At 45.2% G+C, this 20,428-nt stretch overlaps 1 protein-coding gene across 5 annotated transcripts in view; it reads left to right on the top strand.

The window, feature by feature from the left end:
* The window catches only part of LOC102789482 (methylglutaconyl-CoA hydratase, mitochondrial-like), a 674,272-nt gene that overhangs the window by 210,370 nt on the left and 443,474 nt on the right, over positions 1 to 20,428 (top strand). For 2 of the 5 annotated variants that reach the window (XM_087838447.1, XM_087838459.1), the window contains exons 1-3: positions 2,508 to 2,883; positions 6,089 to 6,187; positions 6,911 to 7,237. In XM_087838447.1, coding sequence (XP_087694573.1) covers positions 2,508 to 2,883; positions 6,089 to 6,187; positions 6,911 to 7,237 — 802 coding nt within the window. Of the gene's footprint in view, positions 1 to 2,507; positions 2,884 to 5,663; positions 5,997 to 6,088; positions 6,188 to 6,910; positions 7,238 to 20,428 lie in introns of those variants that run through there. The other 3 variants (XM_087838456.1, XM_087838448.1, XM_087838440.1) reach the window with 3 other exon arrangements.

Below are 20,428 nucleotides of genomic sequence, written 5' to 3'. Positions count from 1 at the left end.
AACCGCGAGACACGTTACATACAGCTTTGTTTGACAGAAATGAAGGAGAAAATTGTTTTGTTGGTCAATCATTTTTGACATCACTTTGATTAGTTGAGTATCTGAGGCTGAGACCACAGGACTGTAAAACATGATTCAAGGGCTTCATTTCTGTACTGAACAGTCATTTAAGATTAGCTAGTAAATAATAATTAGTTAATGTTGTTCATGAGACTAAAGTCATCTCACTATGGTAATGTAAATATAATATGGCCAATATTATAGTATTGTCAGATTATTATGATACACACACACACATATATATATATATATACATATATATATATATATATACACATATATATATATATATATATATATATATATATATATATATATATATATATATATATATATATATATATATATATATATATATATATATATATATATATATATATATATATATATATATATATATATATATATATCTCAATCACTGACTTTCAGCTTGTTGTGTTTGTGGATATATGACTGACTTTAATTATCCATAAAATCCTCAGATTCTCTGTAAGATTAAGGTCGACTATATGTATATTTAGAAGTAGAGGCTTTAAAACCAAGTTAATGCTGAAAGTACAAACATCACTAATGTTACATAACTTTGCCGACATGTGGCCAACAGCAATGTTTAATGTTCTTCATTATTAAACATTCGCACATAAATAAGTGACGTCATATTCAGTACTTACTTTTGACAGTTCACTCTTCGGCCGCTCCCTTCTGCCGTATTTTGCGGCAAAATTATCCACACCCACCGCCGCGCTATGAATTGTGGGATATATGGGACCACGAAGCGTGCACCGGACCACGCTTGATATTTGGGGAAATCGACGGCGCATTTGGAGTATGCATTTGAAGTACACTTCGAATTGGGACAGCCGTCGTCGCGTGGCGGTGACGTAACCGCACTTAAAATGCGTACTTCAAGCGTGCAGACCCTGAATTGGGACACAGCGAGAGACTAAATACACATAAGGGAAGTGGAAACACATGAGGGGGAACAGCTGATACACATGAACCTAATGACAGGACAGGGAAAGTGAAACTACATACACTGACATTAGACACAGACTTTCAAAGTAAAACAGGAAACATGGGGATTAGACGTGACCTGAACTGAACATAACCACACAGACATGATGCATGACAGGTAGACGCACGGACCAGGGAGACTGAATACAGGAGGAGATGAAATAAACAACTAAGAAACAAAGGACTGAACAGCAACCTCGAAATTAACTAGATGAACTAAACTAGGGCACAAATGAATACCAGAATATATAAGAACTCAAACACTGCGTCAGACCCGGCCCATGACAACACTAAAAATAAATTTCCTGTGGTGGGAAACTATTTTGTGCAACTTTTTTGTATTTACAGTTTTGAGGGATAAGCCTCTTAAATTTCTCTAACTAGAAATATATTTTAAAAAAACAAAAACGATTTTAATTTTTTTTTTGTAGTTTTTTGAACTTTTTTGCAATTTATGTAATTACTATGCACTTAATGCAGACACTTTATTAAAATTTAGGCTATAATGGTTGTATTGATGTATAGCAACTTGAAATGCTCCCAAAAATGGCTCCACAGCATGTAAACATATAATATAAGCTCTGGCGGACTTGGTTCTATGGTAGGTCTTAAAGGGTTAAAGGGAACAGTACATACTGGGGAAGCATTAACAGAATTAAAACACTAAAATAAAATAACTGACAGACCTTTCTGCTCCTGGTGGAATCATTTTGCAGTTGCAGCCTTTTAGCCTTCGCCTCTTAGTAAATCTGTCTCTGAATAAGAGAATATTTCAGAAGAACAGTGCTCATCCCTCCTCACAGAAACAATGCTGAGCAGCAGTGAAGCAGATCTGGAGGCTCAGAGAATCCCAACACCTTACTGAGACGCTTCATTCTGGGTTTTAAGTTAATTTATCACCAGTCCGTGTTTTCTCTTTTAAATGGTTTGTGTTAGCTGCAGTTTTTTGTATTTGTGATGAAAAAGATGTTGGCTGTGTTCATGTGACTCATTCTGCCAGTTGGTGGTTTAGTTTGGTCTGTCTCAGAGAGATGGATCATGAGAGTACGTTCAGTTCAAAGGGAACATGAGGTTTCAGTACAGCTCATCGTGATGGCAGACTGTCACAGTGAACTCTTCAGAGGGAGCAGAAAACCTTCAGGTCCTCCAAAACATTTAACAAAGATGAAGATACAGCAGAGTTTAAAGGAAGTGCTTAGAAAATAAAGCAAAGACCAGGAAGAGTCACATTTTCCAACATTTTCTGTAAACTCAGTAAAATGCACCAAACTGAGGCTGGTTCATGAACACAGACACACTCAGTTTAATCTGTCAGGTGTTCACAGATTAAATGTTCAGACTTAATAAATAAATACATTCAATTTGAGTGTCTGACTGTAAAACTGGTCTCTGTGTCCTGCTGATAAATGTGGACTCTGAGAGAAACACACTGCATGCAGTTAATTTGTGTTTATGTGTCCTCAGTTTCCCAGCATGCCCTGGCTGTGGTGGAGGTGAATGAGGGGGAAAGATCTGTCCTGCTTCCCTGTCAGTACTCAAGTTTTATACCTGATGACCCCACAGTGATGTGGACTCGCTCTGATCTTGATCCCAAATCTGTCCATCTACGACGAGAAGGAGGAGACGATCTTACAGGGCAAAACCAGCATTACAGCGGGCGCACATCGATGAGGTCTGATGCTCTGGACACTTCAGACTTCAGCCTCACTCTGAGAAAACCAACAAAGACTGACAGTGGCAGCTACACCTGCTCCATCAGCGATGAGAGAGAAGAACGGAGAGTGAGAGATATACAGCTGCAGGTCAAAGGTCAGTAAGAACTCTGGGTGGGTTAGAGACTCCACATGGAGCCTGTTATCTATGTGACATCTCAGAGTAAGAGGTCAAACTGAAGGGAACGTTTTGTAAATTGTTGTGACTAACCTGAAAAAGCAGCAGCAACATGTAGCTCAGAGCTAACCTCAGTGGAAACACGATGTCTCTGCTACAACAGCTGCAGTCTTTACTGCATGTGCAGGGTTCCACTCACAACATTTACACACTGTACACAGTGGAGAACATGAGCTCTCTAACTGCAGCTCACAGAGCAGCAGGAAGTGTCCTGATGTTGTACAGACTCAGACTGGAGGAGCTGCTATGAAACGCAGACAGAGCAGAGATGGTTCATCATGTTTCATCCAGCTGGTCCTGATGTCACTGAGACTCTCAGGTTAATAGCTGCTGTTTTAGGATATGTAGTGTAAATCATAGCAGGGTTCAGGTAACAGCGAGGGGACTGCAGAGTTAATGGCATAAAACTGTAGGACTGATGTTTATATTTTGATATTGTTCTGATTAAGTTTTTATCTGTTACATTTATCAACCATCATCTCAGACAGCTGCTGCCTGACAGAAACACTTGAAATAGTTTCGATAGACTAGACTTTCCTGTAAGTTCATTATACACAAACAAAGCATCTACTCATTTGAGAGACATTTGTAAAAAACTAAATAGAAAGCATCTTTTTCAGTGGACTGGCTGTCCCAGAGAAAGATCCAGTGAATATTTTATGAAACCATTCAAGAGTAAAAGCAAAAGATCCCAGACACCCTCTCTACTTCTAAGGTTAGACTCCAAACTTTCCTTTTTTGATAGAGATTATAGTTTTTACACTTATAGGGCTATAGATAGAAACAATATGAATTTGGCCAACGGTAGAGATTTTGACTATAGCTCAATGGCAACTAAAGAGTCAAGTATAAGTCAATTAAGTACTGTATCTACATTTCTTTCATGTATGCTGTCCAATAAGGCTGAACCGTTTGAAGTCCGGCATCACTTGTGTCACTGCTCTGACTGCTGGTGGTTGAGACAGACAATGTATCTGTTAGACTTGGAGAGGAGGGCTCTTCCACATGTTGCTTCAGGACAGTCAAATCTGAGGGTGACAAACATAAATATTAGAATATAAGGTATATACAATCAAAAACACAACACAACAAATATACCATTTATGCACACAGGGCCAGTAAACTGCACGCTTTGATTAAATTATACTTTCTCCCAGGAGAACAGATGGTTATTTTGTATTTTATTATGGTAATATACAATTTACATACCACAAGGTGTGAGTGTCACACAGTGTGTTAGGTCTGAGCAGTCACACAGCTTCTTGGATGATTGTGTTTCCAGGATGTCTGAAATGCATGTGATAAATCCAACTTACTGTTGAGCCATGAAAGCAGTGTTTTGTGATTGTTACCACAGGATATTAGACACATTAAAAATGTTTATTTAGGAGTAATTGTACAAATCAAATCCTTCAAAATCTATCACAGCATATATTTACTTACCTTCAGCTGTATAGATGACAAAACTCTTTGACTGCTGCAAGTTCAGGAAAGACATCCTCATCCACCTCTATACCCTGCTCATCCGTGACTTTCAGTGCTGCATTTCTGGTATGAGAAACTTCTGCTGCACTGAAGTAAAATCATCACTCAGTTAATAACAACATTAGTACAAACCATAACTTACCTGCTCTCACAAAATCTGTGAAGCTGACTTCTTCCAATTTGACATATTTCTTTGTCTCTCTGTGTTTTACTTTTATCAACATCTTGGCCACGTACAGAAAAAAATACCTTTACTACTATGAAACACAACAGAAGAAGAAGAGGTTGTTTATGGTAACGTTATGTGAACTGTGTATAACTTAATCAATAAACACTTTCTAACATTGAGTTAGCCTGTCCACACTAAATATTGCTTAAAATCTATTTAGCTAGGCTAGGTTTAGCAGACAATGTGACCGCATGTTTGCTGTGTCCTTGTCTTCTCAGTTCTGGAGACAGGGTTGTGTGCATATCTCAGTGTGCAGCAGGACTAACTAACTGATGTTAATGGTACCTCAACATCTCATCAGTGCAGGCTGCACCTCTCTTTGGTTAAATACGGCCATTACCATGAGTCTAAACAGAATATCACTGTAGTTAGCTAACGTTAAATTAAACGTTAGTGTTAAAAATAAGAAAAAGAAATAAACGTTTTCATTGACAACGTGAAATGTGTATCTTAAAATACAGTAAGATAAGTTAGTTAGCTAACTTTTGACTAGCGTTAGCCTAGCTGCTATCTCCAAATCAGCATAACATACAGAAAACACATGTAGTGCTAGTTACTTAACTTTATATTTTACTTATGCATACATGTAACCAAATATATACAAATAACATCACTACACTCTCAGAAAATCCCAAAGTAAATGAAGTATTTTTACCTCCTACATGTCGGAGTCCAAGAAAGAAACACAGATAGGCGCGGTAACGGTCGACAGACAAACAACACCAGCAATGGTTTGAATTCGACTCCTTAGCACCCAGTGAATGAACACCTAAATATTACACCGCTTTAGAGTACTCCCCAACACTGACTGTAGTATAAGGTGAAAAATAAACTCCCAGAATGTAACTCTTGTGCACTTTTATGCCCAAGTCCAGGATATTTAACTCCAGAGATTTGCTGTGTAGATACGCAGCCGTGCTTCAGTTACCATCAGTGTGACTGCTGCTGCTTCTACACCTGATACTGTGGTTTATTGTCCTCTCAGACCACCAGGTGGAGGTGGAGGTGGAGGAAGGCTCAGAGTCTGTCATTCTGCCCTGCAAAACTACAGCTGACCTGCCTCAGGACACCAGAGTGGAGTGGACTCACTCTGACCCTGAACTGATGGTGGTTCATGTGTATCCAAACAAAAGTAACCACCTGGATGACCAGGACAGTTTTTACAGAGACCGAACAAAGATGAACGAAGACCTGCTGAGAACTGGAGACCTCAGTCTGACCCTGAAATACCCCACAGAGAGAGACGGTGGAGGATACATCTGCACCATCTACAGGGACAAAGACATCCTGAGACACAAAGTAGTGCTGCAGGTCAAAGGTCAGAGATGTAGAAAAACACCAGGTGTTAATGGAGGAAATTGAGGTCAATGTTCAGCAGTCATGTTGATATTCTTTTATGTTTCTCCACAGAACCATTTCCATCCTGGGCCACAGCTCTCCTGGTTCTCCTGGTTCTTCTTGTGGTTTCTGGAGGTCTTTTATTTCATTTCCGACAGTATTTCATGTCAGGTGAGTGTCTCCTACTACACTACCCATAATGCCGATGGTCAGCAGGTGTCCTCTGGTGGCTCCTTGACTGTGGCTCACACAAACTTGTTCCAGAAGCTGAAAGAGTTACAAACAGCTGATACAGAGAGCTGAAGAGAAACTTCCAGGTTTGTTCCAGAAGTCAGAAAACCTCCTTCAGACTCAGTCATTGATCAGTGAAACAGCTCCACAACATGACTTTACTAACCAGTGTGTGTGCTTCACTGCATTGATCTGACACAGAGGCTGCATGTGTACTTTATTTATGCACGTAAAAGTCTCACTGGGATTAAAATCTCTTTTACAAGAGAGACCAGCGGAGGGCAGCAGAAGTTACAATGAAAACCACCAATACAACTGAACAGAAACGTGAATAATATATAATAACTTTACATTATGTTGTAGAAAACCAAGTATAATGTCAGCAGAAATGGTGACCTTTCTGTGGAAGTCCATGCCTAAGTTTTCTATGTGAAGAAAACTCCTCATTTACACAAACAAACTGGAATCTATCAGATGTGATTCAAACCACTGCAGTGAATTTCCTTTAATAACTCTGGTGTGTTCTAGTATTTGCAGTAAAATGTTGTGGTCTAAACTGAGGTCTAACAGGACAAGCACAGAAATAAGTCCTCTGTAACAGGTCATAAGGAGAACATTAGTAACCTTCACTACAGCTCATGTTGTGCTTTGTTGTCCTCTCAGTCCCCTGGGTGGTGGTGGATTCAGGGGTGGAGTCTGTCCAGCTGATCTGCAAAACCACAGTTTGTCTGCCTAAAGATGCTAAAGTGGAGTGGAAGGATGAATATGACAGGAAGGTCCACGTGTATGAGAACGGCTCTGACCAGCCTGAAGAACAGGACAATAAATACAAGAACCGAACAAAGATGAAGAGAAACTTACTGGAACCTGGAGACCTCAGTCTGACCCTGAAACACCCCACAGATGGAGACACCTCCACCTACACCTGCACCGCCTACAGCAGGGAGGGGAACATCCTGATGATGAAACAAGTGGAGCTCACTGTCAGAGGTCAGTGCTGTAGATACAGGTCAAAGGTCAGAGGTCAGACTCATGATGGTGGTTCAGTGTCAGTGGGCTCCATCCAATAATGTTACAGTGTTAGCATGTCTGATGTTTGTGGCTGTTTTGGTTCTTATTTGATTTTCTCCCAAATGTAAAAGCTTCAGCAGATGAACTGTAGGAGCAAAGTTCATGTGTGAGACTTCATCTGAAAGGTAACATCTTCTAGTTTCTGAACATGTGTTTGTTTAGCATGTGGCTAAAACACAGGCTAAGCTAAGTCAGTTCAAATCTCAGTAAAAACCTTCTTTGGTCCTCATCTATAATCAGTCATATCTGAGTCACAATAACTAGAAGATGATTTCTAGCAGAAGTGTGAACATCTCCACATCCTTTCTCCATGTTATCATCCAAAGCTGTGTGAAGTTTCAGAGCTCTGCAGCTAACAGAGACTTTCAGTTTGCTGCTCTCTTCCTCTGACAGCTCCATTCTTAGGGAGCGTTAGTTCTCTGTTTCACTTTATTCCACTTATTCAGTCTGATGTTCTCTGATCTGTTTCTCTTGTTTAGTGTCTTCAATGCTGCCAGTGCGTCTCTTTGCTTTAACCAACCTTTCTCTTTATTTCTGAGCTTTTTAAGGACTTTAACTGATGCATCAACCTTTGAAAATGGAAAGAAATCAGTCAGATTCATGGCTGCATCAAAGTGTCACATGTAGTTCTCCACATCAGCTGGATTATATCTATAGCAGCAAACAGCAGCTGATGCACAAATCTTTGTCTATGTTAATAAAGTTGGATCAGTTCAAACAGTTTGTTGCTCTGCACTTGAAAGCAGCAGTTTTTCTAATGCACCACCTTCATGTTTCCTTCATATTTGAATCCCCCTGTAGATACTGACAGGTAACCATGTCACACAGAGCTCAAGCCTTTGAATCCAGCTGTGATTGTTGATTTTCTATTGAATGGACTTTTTCAAATCCAGCTGTAGGCCTGTGTTTGTGAGCTCATTAACAGCTGTTTATTTAGAGATACGTGGTCCTCACAGGACAGCCACTACAAACATATGATTTTATAGAATATGATGCATTACTGCAGATTCAACACAATAGAAAGGATTTGAAATGAGCTCAGCCTTAAACATGTGCAGCAGTAATATTGATCCATAGAACACTGATGGGAACATTGTTCTGCACAATAAGTACTTTGACTTTTCATACTTTATGTACAATTTGCCAGTACTGCAGTTTTGTGTGTAGTGAGGTGTTTTCATGGTGTTTTCTTGGTGCTTTTACTAAAGGAACGCTTCTATCAAATTCTTCCAAATGTTGTCAAACTGAGCTGTGTGATGAAGTGAGTGTGACAGAAACACTCAGACTGTGTTTCTCTGCTTCATCAAGTCAAATCTGGTCCTCAGAGACTGAATAAAGTCCTGTCCCACTAACAGTAGCTCCAACAGTCTGTTCACTGCTTTTGTAACCAATACGTCTACTCACAAAAGAATGAGTGAAGCAATATGGATAACAGCAGAGGACAATTTATTTAGGGTCTGATGGCAATTTACCATCGGTGTCCAGCACTTTAAAGGATTGATGGACTGGAGCACATCTGTCCTTAACATACCCTCTTAAACATCAGCTTGACACTGATACATCAAAGGAAACTTAACAGACTTTAAGTGCAAATGTTTCAACCTGAACAACCTAAAACTTCTCTGGGATACAATACAAACAAAGACAAGAAGAAGAAAAAAATATTTCCATCAATAGTCACTTCTCCTAACCAGGAGACAAGTGAATATATTATGTAAAGAGTCTTTTTTCTCAGTCCTGGGGTTGTAACACCACAACCTCCTCAGTCCGTAATCAGAGAGTGTCTATTTGACAATAACCAAAATGTCTTTGGATAGTCTTTGTGAATGCAAAAAAACAAAACAAAACAAAACAATGGTGTTAGCTGGCCAGCAAAATAAAGAGAGTGTATGGCACTGAGTGCGGGCGTGTGTGAGTACTTCGGTCCAAATAATCGTGGTCCGGATGGATGAATGGATGGCAGCCGCCGGTCCTTTAATGGCACCAGCGAGACAGCACAGTAGTAAGGCAGCACAGCAGTAAGGCAGCACAGCAGCGAAGCGTCTGGCAGGAGAACGAACAATAGTCTTTTTTTAAGGCTACTGCAGAAGAGGATATTCCCTGCTAGCTCACCCAAGCTTGCTCTCTGGCACAGCTACAAGCCACGTGAGCTCGTAACCCCACAGTGACATACGAACTTGGCTACCAACGTCCGCTTAGCATGGCGGCTAATTGTCGAGCTTGCTAGCTTATCCCTGATTAGCGATTAGCATCTTAATAACCATTACTACACAGCACATCATAGCAAACACATGATAACACATGGAATAATATAATATACATACAAAACAGATTTTTACCTGGCAGGAGAACGAACAATAGTCTTTTTTTAAGGCTACTGCAGAGGAGGATATTCCCTGCTAGCTCACCCAAGCTTGCTCTCTGGCACAGCTACAAGCCACGTGAGCTCATAGCCCCTCCCGCTAGGATGTACTACCACAGTCGACTGTCGTAAAGCAGCCGCAAACCAATAGCAATAATAAAAAAAAACTCAAAATCATTGAAGAACATTTTATAACTGAACACCCAATATAGATATACATATATATATACTGAATATTACACAATATCAGACAACCAAATTAACACTGGGTTACATCCACCCCTGCTTAAAGTGTGACGTCCCCGTCACTATCACCTGACAGAGATTGCACTAACCCAGCAATCTGTTGCTGTAATGACAGGAAAAAGTTATTGAGCAATGCAAGTGTCATCGGCGCATTGAAACTGTGATGCTTACAATCGACTTTGTAGCCGACCTGATAGTCACTGAGGTAAGCCGGTGGCACTCTCCTCCTTTGTGGCCTACCACATGTTGGGGCTGGGCTGAGCACCTCCTCAGCGTTTGCTGTCTCCGATCCCGTCAGATCTAGAATGAATTCAGGTGCCCCAGGATCCAGAGGATACTGTGGCTGGGACGCCTCCTGTTCTCCCAGAACATCCCTTTGGTCCACCAACAAGTCATTGTCAGGAAATTGGCTGGATGCAAAGTTTATTTCCTCGTCTTGCCCAAACTCCTCCTCCAGCTGAGTTTCTTCTGTGTTGCTCCCTGCATCCGCTCTCATGAGAGGTTGCACGGAACTGGTTAGCACATCCTGACTGTCACATTGCAGGTTAACCGGTAGGAACCCACAGGGAAGAAGCATGTCACGATGCAGAACTCGCTCTCTGCCCTCTGCATCCTCTGGCCTAATCACATAAACTGGGATAGACTCATCCGGTTGCTTAACAACGATGTGCACAATAGGTTCCCACTTATCAGAGATTTTGTGTTTCTTTCTGAGGCTCAGATTCCTTGCCAGGACTCTGTCACCCACTTCCAATGGAAGGGCAGTAACCTTAGCATCCCAGCGTCTTTTGTTCAACAATTGTCTCTTCTCAGCATTTCTTGAAGCTAGGTCGTATGCATACTTCAGCCTACTCTTTAGTTCTCGTACATACTGAATGTGTGTTCTGGTGCTGTGGCCACGTGGACTAAGTCCAAAACAGAGATCAATCGGAAGGCGTGGCTCTCTACCAAACATCAGAAGGAAGGGTGCTTCTCCAGTTGCGTCATGTTTTGTACAGTTATAAGCATGTACAAGGGGGCAAACATACTTCCTCCACTCCTCTTTTTTCTTATCCTCCAGAGTTCCGAGGAGGTCCAACAGAGTCCTGTTGAATCTTTCCACTGGATTTCCACTAGGATGGTAGGGTGTCGTACGGGACTTTGTAATCCCTGCTAGTTTACAAAGCTCTGCCACTATTTCAGATTCAAAACAAGCACCTTGATCACTATGGATTCTGCGAGGAAACCCGTAGTGACTGATGAAGTTCTCCCATAACACTGTGGACACCGTTTTCGCTGTCTGATCTCTCGTGGGATATGCCTGTGCATATTTTGTAAAATGATCAGTTAGTACTAGGATGTTCCTGGTGTCTCTCGAATCGGGTTCTATTGTCAGAAAATCTATGCACACTAACTCAAGGGGACCACTGACCTTGATGTTGACAAGTTTAGAGGCTTTCTGCACTCGTGCCTTTCGTTTCACACACCTCTCACATGTTTTACATTTGTTCTCAATGTAGCTAGCCATTTTTGGCCAGTAAAACCTCGCTCTAGCCAGTTCTAAGGTTCTCTCAATACCCATGTGACCTGTCTCGTCATGAACACCTTGGAAGGCTCTCTCTCGATGGCTATTAGGGATGACAAGTTGATGGAAGGCCTCCCCCTTTTGATCAAAAACTCTACGGTATAGCACCCCCTCAACTAGAAGTAACTTTGATTTCTCCCGTAAAAACAGAACCACCTCAGGTTCCTCAGACTTTCTGTCAAAAGTCTCATCCCCAGTCTCTAAAATGCCTATGATGCGGACTAAAGAGCTGTCATTTCTCTGTAACTGATACCAGTCCACCATAGACATTCCTGGTAGGGCTGACTGGCCAGGTATGGGGACCGGATCCTCAAGGTCATCAGGAACCGCACTGTCATTGCACAAGAGTGTTTCCACGGCAGGGATTACAGTGTCGACTGTCTGTGTGCCTTCACCTAAGATTGTGTTGACATTGACACTATGACGCTTACACAAAGTACTCATTGCCTCCCCATCGAGAACTTTAAACTCCTCAGGGGACAAGCTAGCACATTCCAGCATGCTGGAGATTTTTCTGTCTGTCTCCAGGGACTCCTCGTCCTCCTCTGAGGGTCCATGAGGCCTCCTAGAGAGCCCGTCAGCGTCAGTGTTATGTTGGCCAGATTTGTAGTGTATGTCAAAGTTGTAAAGCGACAGAGCAGCAAGCCATCTGTGACTTGTAGCATCAAGCTTCGCACTGGTCAACACATATGTCATAGGGTTGTTATCAGTCAGCACCTTGAAATTAGCCCCATACAAATAATCATGGAACTTCTCACTTACTGCCCACTTGAGGGCGAGAAATTCTAATTTATGTACAGGGTAATTCTTTTCGCTTTTGGAGAGGCCACGACTAGCATAAGCTACTACTCGAGTCTGACCGTCTTGAACCTGATACAACGCTGCCCCCAGGCCTGACATACTGGCATCTGTGTGTAGTACGTACGGGAGCTGCCAGTTGGCGAAAGCCAGAACAGGTGCTGAAATCAGTTTTTCAACAATAAGGCCAAAAGCAGCCTGGCAGGCAGGGGTCCATTTTGCCCCAAGTGAGGGTGACTTTGTTCGTGGCCAATGTTTTTGGCCTTTATGCCTGGGGGCTAGTTCTCCCTTCAACAAGTCATTGAGAGGCCTGGCAATGCAAGAATAATCCCTCACAAACCGCCTGTAATACCCCGTGAAACCTAGAAATGACCGAAGCTCTTTGGCAGTTTGTGGGCATGGCCAGTCTTTCACAGCAGTAATTTTGTCTGGGTCAGGCTGGATCCCCTGGGCAGATATTACATGCCCCAGATATTTCACGGAGGTTTGGAAGAACTTGCATTTAGAAGGGGATAACTTCAGACCAAACTCAGCAATGCGCTTAAGGACCTTCATCACCCGCTCTTCATGCTCTTCCAGTGTGTTGGAGAAGATTATGAGGTCATCTAGAAATGCAACAACCTCCTGGAGGTTAATTCCCTCCATCACTTTCTCCATGGTCCGTTGAAACGTGGCAGGGGAGTTAGTCAAGCCTTGAGGCATCCTCCGAAATTGCCATGTTCCAAACGGCGTTGTAAATGCTGTCTTGGGTCAATCACATGGCTCAACTTCAAGTTGATAGTACCCGCTCTTGAGATCTAAAACAGTGAACCATTTTGAACCAGAGAGCAGAGTGAATGTCTCCTCTATACGAGGCAATGGGTATGCGTCCTTTTTGGTGAAGTTGTTTAGTCTCCGATAATCTACAACCATTCGCAGTTCCCCATTCTTTTTCCTAACAAGCACTACTGGAGAGGCATAGGGGCTATGTGACTCCTCTATAATGCCTGCTGCCAAAAGGTCTTGGAGGTGTCTTTTCAAGTCATTGAAATCAGCGGGCGAAACACGTCTTGTCCGCTCTTTGAATGGGACATGAGGTTCTAACTCAATGCGATGACTGACCCCAGTCACACTACCAACGTCAAGATCATGTTTCGAGAAAGCATCTGATGCTTCTTTGACAATTCTAGCCTGTATGTGCTCTTTAAATTGTGGTGATATCGGGCTGTCCCCAAAATCAAGGCCAAGAGGCACAGCAGATTGGCTACCGTCTTCGCGGTGAGAAGCTAGCAGGGAATGTGCCTGCAGAGGAGCATCTTTGGGCTGGGGGTTCAGATCAGGGAGTGCAACGGGAACTGCCCAATCAATGGGGGAGCACTCAGCAATAGCTGTCCCAGGATACAGTGTGATGCCCCGCCGAGAGGCATTTTTGACCGCAACTTTAAACTTACAGTGGGACATGGGTTTTACATCGACTATCTGGTCATAGATGATAAGCCCCCCTGGTGTGGGTGTGTCCTCCGAGCTACACACAAGAGCCTGAAATTTATCGCTCCCAGGTTTAGTGTGGCAGATGGCTTTTAAAGTATACACCTCACCAGGTTTCAAATACACCGGTACCTTGCTGGAGAGTGCAACACGGAGGGCTTTGACCTCGTCTGCTTGGGGGTCAGCCTGCTTGAAACATTCGGTATATGCCATGACCCAGTTGGTGTCAATGGGTAGAGTCTGCAGGAACTTTGCTCCACCCTTTTTTTGACAGTCTTGTATCATGGGACCTAACACATTTGTGCCCACAAGAAGAGAAAACTTATCATTGTATGATTGATCTGGACTAACTAATGCTAAGATGTTGAAACACTTGTCTGTGCCACAAGCACTTTCAGGGAACTGAACTTTAGCCTCAATGTACCCCACATATGGTACCTTGTGTCCAGCCGCACCTTCGATGTCTAGTACCTCTTTTATAGAGAACAGTTCTCTATGAGAAAGATAGCGAGAATAGAATGACTCTGATATTATTGACACTTGGGACCCGGTGTCAATTAAACACCGACACGGAACTTGATCTAACCATGCTAAACCATCACAAGGCTCCCCAATTAGACCCTGGGGAAACTGGGAAGGCACCGTGGGAGCTGGGGCTTCGTACATGCACTGGCTTGAAGGCTTGGAACTGCTCTGACCATCAGCTCCTGCTCGTTCCACAGCAGGAGCTCCTACTGGTTTAAAGGCAAGTTGGACTGTGGACTATTCTGTCGTTGAGCCATTGAACACTGGCTTTGCCCAGCACTGTGTCTTTCACACAATTTCTTTTGCACTAATATGGCATTGGTTGGGTTTGAACATTGTGGCAGCATATGTGAATCCTCCCCACAATTATAGCAAAATTTCCCAACCCTTTTATGATCACCAGGTAGCCTAGCAGGAGTTGGTGGAGATGGATTGTGGATTTTGGTTTTGTGCGATAGCTTCTGCCTAGTTTTATCACTTTTGGGAGATTGAGAATTTGCTGCAGATGAGCTGTTCATTAGCTCTGCTTCTAGCTGCCTGATTCTCTCCTCCAGTTGCTCTCTGGTACAAACATCCAGAACTGTGGGAGGTGTGCCAAAAGGCCTGCAGTCATCTGTTGCTACAAGGGTTCGAGCCTGCACTTTAGTTGAGGTGCCGCTCATGTAACGTCTCCTGCGCATTTCTTTTAATTGACTCTCTTTCTCATAAGTTCTGATTTTAAAAAGCAGCTCTGAGAAAGTGGGAATAACATGATGTGCAGATCCCACTATTTCTTTTAGATGCAGAGTGGCAATTAGAGAGTCATCCCAGCAACCTCTGAGGAACTGCTTTAGTAGCTGAACATCGAAATCACTTCTAGGTATGCCGTTACCGTCAACTACCTCCTGCAGCAACGTCTGGAGTCGGCGCAAGTAATCAGATGCCTTTTCTCCACTATTCTGATGAGTCTCTAGGTACTGGATATACAGCTCTTCACCTCCAGTGACATTGCCATAAGCCTTGTCGAGCTCATTGAGGTAGTCTTTTGGTGGTGCTTGAGACCCAATAGAAAGGGCCACATTCAAAGCAGGGCTAGCCAAGCTATTGAGGAAAACACGGCGCTGCTGCCCTTCGGAAAGGGTAGAGTCATTTAGTACCTGTTTAGCTCTAAGTCGCCATACTCTGTACTCTACCTCATTAGGGGGTTTTGGAGAATTTCCTGAAAATGAGCGGAGCTCAAAAGCAGAGGGAGTGTGCATGGGCGAGTCATGTTTTACAATGTGCTCCACAATGACTCTCTGAACCTCCACTGGCACAGGATCAACAAGCAGGGAGTCCGCATCAAGTGCCTGTTTAGCTTTGGGCGCATGGCTATCATCACAGGCGGCAGTTGACCTGGGACCGGATGTGGACTGAGTTTTAACTCCCAAGTCAGGAGTTGAGGTAGCTAACCCCTTATATGTATCATTTTTCCCACACATATGGCTCACTGCAGCCTGATTTAAAGTCATGGGGCTCACATTATATGCTAATGCCAGTTTGTTTACTTGTTCTCTGAAACTAGCAGTCACATCATCAATTGCTCGAGCAAGGGGGACCACATCATGCGCCAGGTGAAAACTGTCAGGTCCCTGAGGACAGTACTCATCTATCTGAATAACCTCCCAACACTCCCCATCTGCTGAATGTTCTCCATCTAAGAGCATTGGGGTAATGGACTCAGTGAACTGACACAAAATAGTGTCAGGGAGACTATCTATTTGTTGGATTTTGACAACGTGATCCAGCAAAGCGAATGCTGTTTGCACCTCTTGTAGTTTAATCTTGGCTTTAGCCCCTTTTAACAAAACAGTGTACTCTGGATCAAAACCATACCTGTCACAAAACTCCATTGTCTCTCTCTGCAAAGCAGTAGATTAATTCACAAATGTCTGTGCATGTGCTTCAGGATAAAGTTAATGATGCGCTCCAGTCCCTGTTCGGGCGCCAATTTTTCCTACTACTTTTAGTTGTAACCAATACGTCTACTCACAAAAGAATGAGTGAAGCAATATGGATAACAGCAGAGGACAATTTATTTAGGGTCTGATGGCAATTTACCATCGGTGTCCAGCACTTTAAAGGATTGATGGACTGGAGCACATCTGTCCTTAACATACCCTCTTAAACATCAGCTTGACACTGATACATCAAAGGAAACTTAACAGACTTTAAGTGCAAATGTTTCAACCTGAACAACTTAAAACTTCTCTGGGATACAATACAAACAAAGACAAGAAGAAGAAAAAAATATTTCCATCAATAGTCACTTCTCCTAACCAGGAGACAAGTGAATATATTATGTAAAGAGTCTTTTTTCTCAGTCCTGGGGTTGTAACACCACAACCTCCTCAGTCCGTAATCAGAGAGTGTCTATTTGACAATAACCAAAATGTCTTTGGATAGTCTTTGTGAATGCAAAAAAACAAAACAAAACAAAACAATGGTGTTAGCTGGCCAGCAAAATAAAGAGAGTGTATGGCACTGAGTGCGGGCGTGTGTGAGTACTTCGGTCCAAATAATCGTGGTCCGGATGGATGAATGGATGGCAGCCGCCGGTCCTTTAATGGCACCAGCGAGACAGCACAGTAGTAAGGCAGCACAGCAGTAAGGCAGCACAGCAGCGAAGCGTCTGGCAGGAGAACGAACAATAGTCTTTTTTTAAGGCTACTGCAGAAGAGGATATTCCCTGCTAGCTCACCCAAGCTTGCTCTCTGGCACAGCTACAAGCCACGTGAGCTCGTAACCCCACAGTGACATACGAACTTGGCTACCAACGTCCGCTTAGCATGGCGGCTAATTGTCGAGCTTGCTAGCTTATCCCCGATTAGCGATTAGCACCTTAATAACCATTACTACACAGCACATCATAGCAAACACATGATAACACATGGAATAATATAATATACATACAAAACAGATTTTTACCTGGCAGGAGAACGAACAATAGTCTTTTTTTAAGGCTACTGCAGAAGAGGATATTCCCTGCTAGCTCACCCAAGCTTGCTCTCTGGCACAGCTACAAGCCACGTGAGCTCATAGCCCCTCCCGCTAGGATGTACTACCACAGTCGACTGTCGTAAAGCAGCCGCAAACCAATAGCAATAATAAAAAAAAACTCAAAATCACTCCTCCGTGAATCGCAACCTTATCGTGGTGGAGGGGTTTGTGTGTCCCAGGGATCCCAGGGATCCCAGGGGCTATGTTGTCTGGGGGCATTTGCCCCCTGGTAGGGTCTCCCATGGCAAATTGGTCCTGGGTGAGGGACCAGACAAAGAGCGATTCAGAAGACCCCTATGAAAAAAACACCGAGGGAACAGTTTACTCTGCCCGGGATAGGGTTACCGGGGCCCCGCCCTGGAGCCAGGCCCGGGGAGGGTGCCCGAGGGCGAGCGTCTGGTGGCCGGGCCTTAGTCCATGGGGCCCGGCCGGGCACAGCCCGAAGAGGAGACATGGGCCCATCCTCCCGCAGGCCCACCACCCGCAGGAGGCGCCATAGGGGTCGGGTGCATTGTGTGCCGGGTGGCGGCCAGGAGCGGAGGCCCTGGCGGACTGACCCCCGGCTGCCAAGACTGGCAATAGGGACATGGAATGTCACCTCTCTGGTGGGGAAGGAGCCTGAGTTAGTGCGTGAGGTTGAGAGGTACCGGCTAGATATAGTCGGGCTCACCTCTACGCACGGCTTGGGCTCTGGAACCAGTCTCCTGGAGAGGGGCTGGACTCTGTCTCAGTCTGGAGTTGCCCCTGGTGAGAGGCGGCGGGCTGGGGTGGGTATTCTAATATCCCCTCGGCTTGCTGCCGGTATGTTGGGGTTTTTCCCGGTGGACGAGAGGGTTTGTTCCCTGCGCCTTAGGGTCGGGGAACGGGTCCTGACTGTCATCTGCGCTTATGCGCCGAGTGGCAGTTCGGAGTACCCAGCCTTCTTAGAGTCCCTGGGGGGGGTGCTGGAAGGTGCTCCACCTGGAGACTCTGTTGTCCTGCTGGGAGACTTCAATGCTCACGTGGGTAACGACAGCGAGACCTGGAGGGGCGTGATTGGGAGGAACGGCCTCCCTGATCTGAACCCGAGCGGTGCTTTGTTATTGGACTTCTGTGCTAATCACAGTTTGGCCATAACGAACACCTTGTTCGAACATAAGAGTGTCCATAAGTGCACGTGGCACCAGGACGCTCTAGGCCGTAGGTCGATGATCGATTTTGTAATCGTATCACCAGACCTGCGACCATATGTTCTGGACACTCGGGTAAAGAGAGGGGCTGAGCTGTCAACCGATCACCACCTGGTGGTGAGTTGGATCAGGTGGCGGGGGAGGACGCTGGACAGACCTGGTGCACCTAAACGCGTAGTGAGGGTGTGCTGGGAACGACTAGCAGAGGCCCCAGTCCGCGAGATCTTCAACGCACACCTCCGGCAGAGCTTCAACAGCATTCCGAGGGAGGCGGGGGACATCGAGTCCGAATGGACCATGTTCAGCGCCTCCATTGCCGAAGCTGCTGCATTGAGCTGCGGCCGCAAGGTGGTTGGTGCCTGTCGTGGTGGTAATCCCCGAACCAAATGGTGGACACCAGAGGTGAAGGGAGCCACCAGGCTGAAGAAGGAGTCCTATCGGGCTTGGTTAGCCTGTGGGACTCCGGAGGCAGCCGACAGGTATCGACAGGCCAAGCGGAATGCGGCTCGGGCAGTGGCTGAAGCAAAAACTCGGGTGTGGGAGGAGTTCGGAGAGGCCATGGAAAAAGACTTTCGGACTGCCTCGAAGAGGTTCTGGCAAACCGTCAGGCGTCTCAGGAGGGGAAAGCGGTGCTCTACCTGCACTGTGTATAGTGCTGGCGGAGCGCTGCTGACGTCGACTGAGAAAATTGTCAGGCGGTGGAAGGAATACTTCGAGGACCTCCTTAATCCCACTGACACATCTTCCAAGGAGGAAGCAGAGTCTGGGGATGAGGGGAATGACCCACCAATTTCTGGGGGCGAGGTCACTGAGGCAGTTAAACAACTCCTTGGTGGCAGAGCCCCTGGTGTTGATGAGGTCCGCCCCGAGTTCCTGAAGGCTCTGGACGTTGTAGGGCTGTCCTGGCTGACACGCCTCTGCAATGTTGCTTGGAGATCAGGGGCAGTACCCGTGGATTGGCAGACCGGGGTGGTGGTCCCCATCTTTAAGAAGGGGGACTGGAGGGTGTGTTCCAACTACAGGGGGATCACACTCCTCAGCCTCCCCGGGAAAGTCTATGCCAGGGTGCTGGAAAGGAGAGTTCGTCCGCTAGTCGAACCTCTGATGCAGGAGGAACAATGCGGTTTTCGTCCTGGTCGCGGAACACTGGACCAGCTCTTCATCCTCTCGAGGATACTTGAGGGTGCATGGGAGTTTGCCCAACCAGTCTACATGTGTTTTGTGGACTTGGAGAAGGCATTCGACCGTGTCCCTCGGGGTGTCCTGTGGGAGGTGTTGCGGGAGTATGGGGTGTCTGGCCCATTGCTACGGGCCATTCGATCCCTATACAACCGTTGCAAGAGCTTGGTTCGCATTGCCGGCAATAAGTCGGACTCGTTCCCGGTGGGTGATGGGCTCTGCCAGGGCTGCCCTTTGTCACCGGTTCTGTTCATAATTTTTATGGACAGGATTTCTAGGCGCAGCCAAGTGGCGGAGGGCTTTCGCTTTGGTGGCCTCAGGATCTCATCTCTGATCTTTGCGGATGATGTGGTTCTGTTGGCTTCATCGGGTGAGGGCCTCCAGCTCGCACTGGAGCGGTTCGCAGCCGAGTGTGAAGCAGCGGGAATGAGGATCAGCACCTCCAAATCTGAGGCCATGGTTCTCAGCCGGAAAAGGGTGGAGTGCCCACTCCGGGTCGGGGATGAGGTCCTGCCCCAAGTGGAGGAGTTCAAGTATCTCGGGGTCTTGTTCGCGAGTGATGGGAGAAGGGAGCCGGAGATCGACAGACGGATTGGGGCTGCAGCTGCAGTAATGCAGACGCTGCACCGGTCCGTCGTGGTGAAGAGGGAGCTGAGTGTAAAAGCGAAGCTCTCAATTTATCGGTCGATCTACGTCCCTACCCTCACCTATGGCCACGAGCTGTGGGTAGTGACCGAAAGGACGAGATCGCGGATACAAGCGGCGGAAATGAGCTTCCTCCG

The sequence above is a fragment of the Neolamprologus brichardi genome, chromosome 3, assembly GCF_056152115.1.
Source record: "Neolamprologus brichardi isolate AB-2024 chromosome 3, ASM5615211v1, whole genome shotgun sequence".
In the NCBI taxonomy this organism is placed as follows: Eukaryota; Metazoa; Chordata; class Actinopteri; order Cichliformes; family Cichlidae; genus Neolamprologus; species Neolamprologus brichardi.
This window is presented reverse-complemented; position numbering and strand designations above follow the sequence as displayed.